Raw genomic sequence first — 6,615 nt, 5'->3', positions numbered from 1 at the left:
CCCGGCGCGACACGATGGCGTATGTTTAAGGCTAAAGCAATCGATTCCAGCAGTTAATCGACATATGTTTGTATGGTGCGTTCGATAGTGCTGCATATGAATTGCTCTTGTAGAGTCTCATTTCACAGGAAGTGTACGGAAGTGTCACTTGGCATGCTGCAAAGCGGCACAGATCAGGGATTGTGTTACCGGCGGGTTGCTGAGAATGCTTAAACCGTGCAAGAACTGATTTAGTCGTTTAGAATATCAGCAACGAATCACTGTGACAATAGTTCATCATTTTCATTCACTGTATACCCTGAAAAGAAGTGTAAGGAGTAGGAAGATGGAACCTCAACAGACTGACAATCAGGTTGTTAACGGTGTTACGCCAGACAAGTCAACTAACGTTAACGTTACCGCTACAAACGAGAGACATTCAAGCAACGACGCCACCGAACAACAGCCGGCCAGGGGGACAGATGTGGCCCGAGCCCGATGGACCATTCTTCGGCAGGTGAGAGAAAACGAACTGAAATACGGACATGGAAAAGATTACATTACCTATAGATAGAAATCACTATCATTAAACTGTAGCCAACTGCACAAGGCAAAAGTGTCCTTTGTAGCCCTGCTATTGATTATTGTTTAAGCACAATTCTCTGGAAACCGTATTTGTTTCTTTCTGTCGGGCAAAAGCCCGAATTATGTCTGGGAAAGACGTTGATTGTTAGAGACGAATAACATCAGGCTAGCTCTTTCACTAGCCAGTTGGTGGACTGAACAGTAAGCGCATAACATTATCTACTCCTACGTGCAGTTGTAGCCTAGGATACTTGGTTCGAGTGTAGGAGGTTGCTTACACTAGCAGGCAGAAGTGGAATCCCACACAGAGAATAGCCTGTCTTACTCATATTAAAACAAACACACAAAACACTTCACTGCCACAGTTTCTAGAGGAGAGGACTGTGTTTTGACTATGCAATAGTCACAAATCCCCTGGCAGCTGCTCCACAAACAGCATTTGAGATGTAACAGAAACATTTCCCACTGAGACCTTTCAACACTAACATTCCACACTAACATTCAATATTTCCTCATAGCAATCCAATCTACATGGGCATACACAGACAGGATTTCCTAGAGGTTTCTAGCTTAAACCCAGTATTCAACCTCTGTACCATATCTGTATGCACTAATTTAAGTGAATGTCACCCTCAATATCGAAGATGACAAACATTACAAATGGATGTGCCTTGTGTCTTAGCTGTACCTATAGCATACTGACTGACAGGAAAATAATGTTCTGCATAGCCTAAGTGGCCATATGGCTGTGGTGAAGTGCTGACTGGTTTGCTCCCTGCATCGCTCGTTAACAGGTGCTGAAACAGAAGCAGGTGGACAGCGAGAAGGTTCCGCAGGTGTCCGTGCGAAGGTTCTCCTCTTTCAACCTGTTCTCCAGGAGCAGGGTCACAACCCCTGACCCTGACAACCCCTCCGAGGGACAGTGGGTGGACTACCAAAGTGCCTCCTTTCCTCAGTATAGTGCCTTCCTCAGGTAGGCTCTTGGGGGGCTAGGTGGCTTCTGGGGGCCTCATTTACTCGTTTACTTACTTATTTGCACACTTGTTTACTTATTTGCACACTTGTTTACTTACATATTTATTTACTGTATTTACTCGTTTACTTACTTATTTGCGTACTTGTTTACTTATTTGCGTACTTGTTTACTTACATATTCACTTGGCTGACGCTTTTATCCAAAGCGGCCTACATGCGTCAACTCTTACAAGGGCCAGTCTCCCCAGAGTGGCAGCGCGGTGGAGCTTTTCTGGCTGCCGCTTGCTAGCTCAGCTGCCTAGCCACTATGCTACCACCGCTCGTGTTCTGCATTGTGCTAATGACTGACGACTCGCCATATGTTGTGTCTCTATGCCATGAAGGATGGGTTCAGTGTAAATCATAAGGGGCAGTGTGTGTGTGGTGTGTGTGTGTGTGTGTGTGTGTGTGTGTGTGTGTGTGTGTGATGTATAACTTTGTGTGTTTTTGTATTTGTTAGTGTGTGTGTAATGTGAGGTTTATAACTGTGTGTGTGTGTGTGTGTGTGTGTGAGGTTGGACTGTGTGTGTGTGTGTGTGTTTTTAGATCCACCTTTGAATGTAAACAATCCTCTTTTGATGGATTCTCCTCTTTTGAACATCTTGGTACCGTCATCAAGGGCCCTCCTCACATCCTACTACTGACTATTTATAGACCCCCAAGCAGTCAGTCCGCATCTTCTTGGATGAACTCAGTGATCTCCTATCAGTCATCTGCACTGAATATGATTGTCTCATCGTAACTGGTGACTTTAATCTCCACTTTGACGTTCTGAGCAACAATTACACCAAAGACTTTATTACTTTACTTGACACCTTTGCTCTAACCCAGTATGTCACACAGCCGGCACATTACCCATGGCCATACTCTTGACCTAGTAATTACAAAAGGTCTCACTGTTTCAACAAGTGTTCAAGATCTGGCTATTTCTGATCATTTCTGTGTATTCTTTTCTGCTTCTAGCCCTCTACCAATTCAAAATGGGCGCATGGTGACCAAGAGGCGCATGATTAACGCCAGTACCATCACCCAATTTGAGCAGGCTCTCATATCTTCCCCTGCACTTCTCCCACCCATCACCAAACAGTCATCCTGTACAGCAGATGATCTACTTGACCATTTCAATGCTAAAGTGGCTTGTTTTATTGACGACATTGCTCCCCTAAAGACTAAGGTGCCCACCAACAAAAGCAGGTCTCCCTGGCTACTCAACCCCTCTGTTAAAGTCCTTAAACAGGACTGTAGAAAGAAGGAGAGAAAATGGCGTAAACACAAACATCTATCTGACTACACTGACTATAAAGAAAAACTCTTTGCATACAATAGTGAGATCTGCAAGTCAAGACAATCCTTTTTTTCCAACATCATCAGTAAAAATGTCAACAATCCCCGGGTACTATTCTCTACAGTTGAGAAACTGACAACTCCTCCCTCACAACTTCCATCTCACTTTCTCTCGATGCATGTATGCGTGTAACGAGTTCGCCTCTTTCTTTAAAGCCAAAATTGACCAAATCAGATCTAACATCTTACCCTATGCACTCACAACCCACGGGCTAGACTCACAACCTACACCGAAGGGTCCTAAGAGCACAATGTCCCAATTTCTTCCAGTAGACTTAGAAACTCTAAGTAAGACTGTAAATAAACTTAACTCCAGCACCTGCTGTCTTGATACCCTTCCCACTAACTTTTTTAAATCCGTCCTCCCCTTTCTTGAATCAGATCTGCTCACAATTATAAATTCATCCTTGCAGTCTGGAGTATTCCCTAAGTCCCTAAAAACCGCACTAGTAAAGCCCATATTAAAAAGAGAACCCTTGACTCCTCCACTCATAACAACTATAGGCCAATTTCAAACTTGCCCTTTATTGGCAAAATAATTGAGAAAATAGTCTATGCCCAGCTTAATGACTTTTTAACATCTCATCATTGTCTCGACTGTTTTCAGTCAGGCTTTCGGGCTCATCACAGCACTGAGATGGCATTGATTAAAGTTTTAAATGATATACGCCTCAACCTGGACGCAGGCAAGGCATCAGTCCTAGTCCTTCTGGACCTCAGTGCTGCATTTGATACGGTAGATCACACCATACTTTTAAATAGATTAGAGCACTGGGTTGGGTTCTCAGGCACTGTACTTAGCTGGCTCTGCTCCTACCTTAAAGACAGAAACTTTTTTGTCTCTATAGGAAACTGGACTTCTTCTATCACTCCCCTGTGCTGCGGTGTCCCCCAGGGATCCATCCTGGGCCCTCTACTATTCAACCTTTATATGCTCCCCTTGGAAAGGTCATACAAAAACACCAGATCTCCTACCACAGCTACGCAGATGACACCCAGCTCTATCTCGCTCTCTCACCTAATGACATTAGCCCGCTTGAAACATTGCTTAGCTGCGTTAGTGATCTCAACAACTGGATGTGTCAGAATATTCTCCATTTGAATAAGGACAAAACTGCAGTGATTGCCTCTAGGAATAAAGATGCATAACATCCTCATTTCTCAACACCAAAGGTTTTGAAGTTAAAACAACGGTAAAAACCTAGGCGTCCAAATCGACAGCGACCTCTCTTTCAGCAGTCACATTAAAACAGTTACTAAATCAGCCTTTTACTACTTAAAAAACATATCCAAGCTTAGGGACCTAATGACCCAAACAGATCTTGAGAAACTTATTCACGCCTTTATATCGAGCAGACTGGACTACTGTAACAGTCTCTTCAAAGGCCTTCCCAAGAAAAAAATCAAAAACTCTGAATAGCAGCGGCCCCATTTATCTAAAGACCTACTCCACCACTACACACCCCCTAGGTCACTCAGGTCGCAACAGAGACTACTCCTGGTTCCACCAACTACTAGAACTAAATGTGGTGAAGCCGCCTTTAGCTCATATGCAGTCAAACTCTGGAACCAGCTTCCTGAACACATAAAGGCCGCACCCTCAACAGATTGTTTTAAAACCAAGTTAAAGACCTACTTTTTCTCCCTTGCTTTCCCTTAATTCCCTTTATTTGATCTAATCCTTCCCCTATTTTCCCATAATTTTAATTTTAATTCTATCTTTTCAAATTTTTCATTTACCTGTTTTCATGTTTATTTTAATTGTTTATATTTTCTCTGGGTATGATATGGATCAACTTTTATAACTTAGATTTTTATCCAAATTACCTCGATGTATATATGGCATCTCTTTTTATGTAAAGCACTTTGAGCTGCCCTGGTATGAAATGTGCTATATAAATAAATGTTGCCTTGCCTTGCCTTGCCTTGCCTTGTGTGTGTGTGTGTGTGTGTGTGTGTGTGTGTGTGTGTGTGTGTGTGTGTGTGTGTGTGTGTGTGTGTGTGTGTGTGTGTGTGTGTGTGTGTGTGTGTGTGTGTGTGTGTGTGTGTTGACAAGAGCTTATGTTAACTGAGTGTTATTGTGTTTCAGAGACAACCTCGGGCCCATCAGAGTGACTGAGGTGCTCAATAGCTTTGACAACACCGGAAATGTCTGTGAGTAGACTGAACAATCTCTCTCTCTCTCTCTCTCTCTCTCTTTTTACTTTTTTAGTCTGATTCTTTTCTGTGTCCACTGTCAGCTGTCACTGATTCCAAACTCAAGTGGAAAATGCAACTTGGCCCAGCTTCAAATGCTTTTTTTGTTAGTGAAATGATTTTGAGAGTGAACTGAGAGTGATCTGACGTCCCAGAATTGAATGGGTAAGAGAGGGCCCATCTCTGTTGATTACTGGTGTGATCTGTTCATCTGTTCTATGTGTCTGCTATTGAGTGGCCAAGAAGTGGAATGGTTTTGAGTGGGAATAGATGGCAGATCTGAAGTACTTTGAGTGTGTTTTGAGATGATGATCGAAATCTGAGGTGCGCAGGTGTGCACTATGACATTAATGTGCATCTGGACCGGACAAAATGGCCCTTGCACTCTACTGCCATGGCGACTAGAATGCTTTGTGACTGTTGCCATGGTGAGAAACATACTAGCTGTACAGCCATGGATGAGGCATGTGTTTGTATGTGTGGTCTGTATGTGTGTGTGTGTGTGTGTGTGTGTGTGTGTGTGTGTGTGTGTGTGTGAAGATTCTGTTAAAGTTAGAGTGCAGATCACCTGTTTCCCTGTAGCAGGCAGTACTGAGAGCACCAGTGTGAAGCTGCGGACTCCTGTAGTGATATTAAGTTTACAGCTCCGGATCTGCAGACTCCTGTAGTGATATCAAGTTTACAGCTCCGGATCTGCAGACTCCTGTAGTGATCTCAAGTTTACAGCTCCGGATCTGCAGACTGCACACAGGTCGCCTGTGGGACACAAATCAAGAGAAGGTTGCATGAGCTGGAACTAGCATCCATACTAGTGTTCAAGTGCGCAAGGCTATTGTCATGTACTCTTAAAAGGATTTATCAGTAATGGCATTTCTTGTGCTCAAAAGCCAGCTCAACTTTAGAGAATAAATTAAATAGTAGTGATAAAAATGTATATTAATTGTGTGTCTGGAGGGGTATGGGTGCGTGTGTGTGTTTGTGTTATATATATATATATATATACACACATTATTATAGGCTATAACAGGAGTATTAATTTGTATGCCCATATTTTTGTCTGTGCGTGTGTCCATGAGCTGAGAGGAGAGTGATACACATCATGCTGACATGGTGTCCACTGAGCTGTGTAATGGTCTGTGGTCTGTTAAGGTGCTTGTGCACTGCCCCAACAAATGCCAACTAACACCGGCCAGTTCACTGCCCCAACAAATGCCAACTAACACCAAAGTCCTTTTAGGCAAGTCCCTCCACTCGGCGGCCATATTGCAACGCTTTTTGGGCACTCATCGGGCATCCTATTCGGCAGAAATGCGCGTGCGCAAGGCTTCACCACACCAATCTTGCTCCAGCAGCGAGTTCACAACACATGATTGGCACGATGTCTTCACAACACACCATATGATTGGCTCAATGTATTCACATCACACCACATGATTGTCGGCGTTTTGCCGAGGAAGGGGTGGGATATGTGTAGACAACGGCCATATTGGCGTTACA

General features: G+C 43.5%; 1 protein-coding gene across 2 annotated transcripts in view; it reads left to right on the top strand.

The window, feature by feature from the left end:
• The first annotated feature begins 142 nt into the window (after nucleotides 1-142).
• Nucleotides 143-6,615, top strand: part of camkmt (calmodulin-lysine N-methyltransferase) — a 140,168-nt gene continuing 133,695 nt past the window's right edge. For both annotated transcript variants that reach the window (XR_007196451.1, XM_048268908.1), the window contains exons 1-3: nucleotides 143-496; nucleotides 1,359-1,537; nucleotides 5,012-5,076. Coding sequence is in view for 1 of the 2 variants with exons in the window: in XM_048268908.1 (XP_048124865.1) it covers nucleotides 326-496; nucleotides 1,359-1,537; nucleotides 5,012-5,076 (415 nt within the window). In the remaining variant the exon portion in view is untranslated. The remainder of the gene's footprint in view (nucleotides 497-1,358; nucleotides 1,538-5,011; nucleotides 5,077-6,615) is intronic.

The sequence above is a fragment of the Alosa alosa genome, chromosome 18 (assembly GCF_017589495.1).
Source record: "Alosa alosa isolate M-15738 ecotype Scorff River chromosome 18, AALO_Geno_1.1, whole genome shotgun sequence".
Classification (NCBI taxonomy): Eukaryota; Metazoa; Chordata; class Actinopteri; order Clupeiformes; family Clupeidae; genus Alosa; species Alosa alosa.
This window is presented reverse-complemented; position numbering and strand designations above follow the sequence as displayed.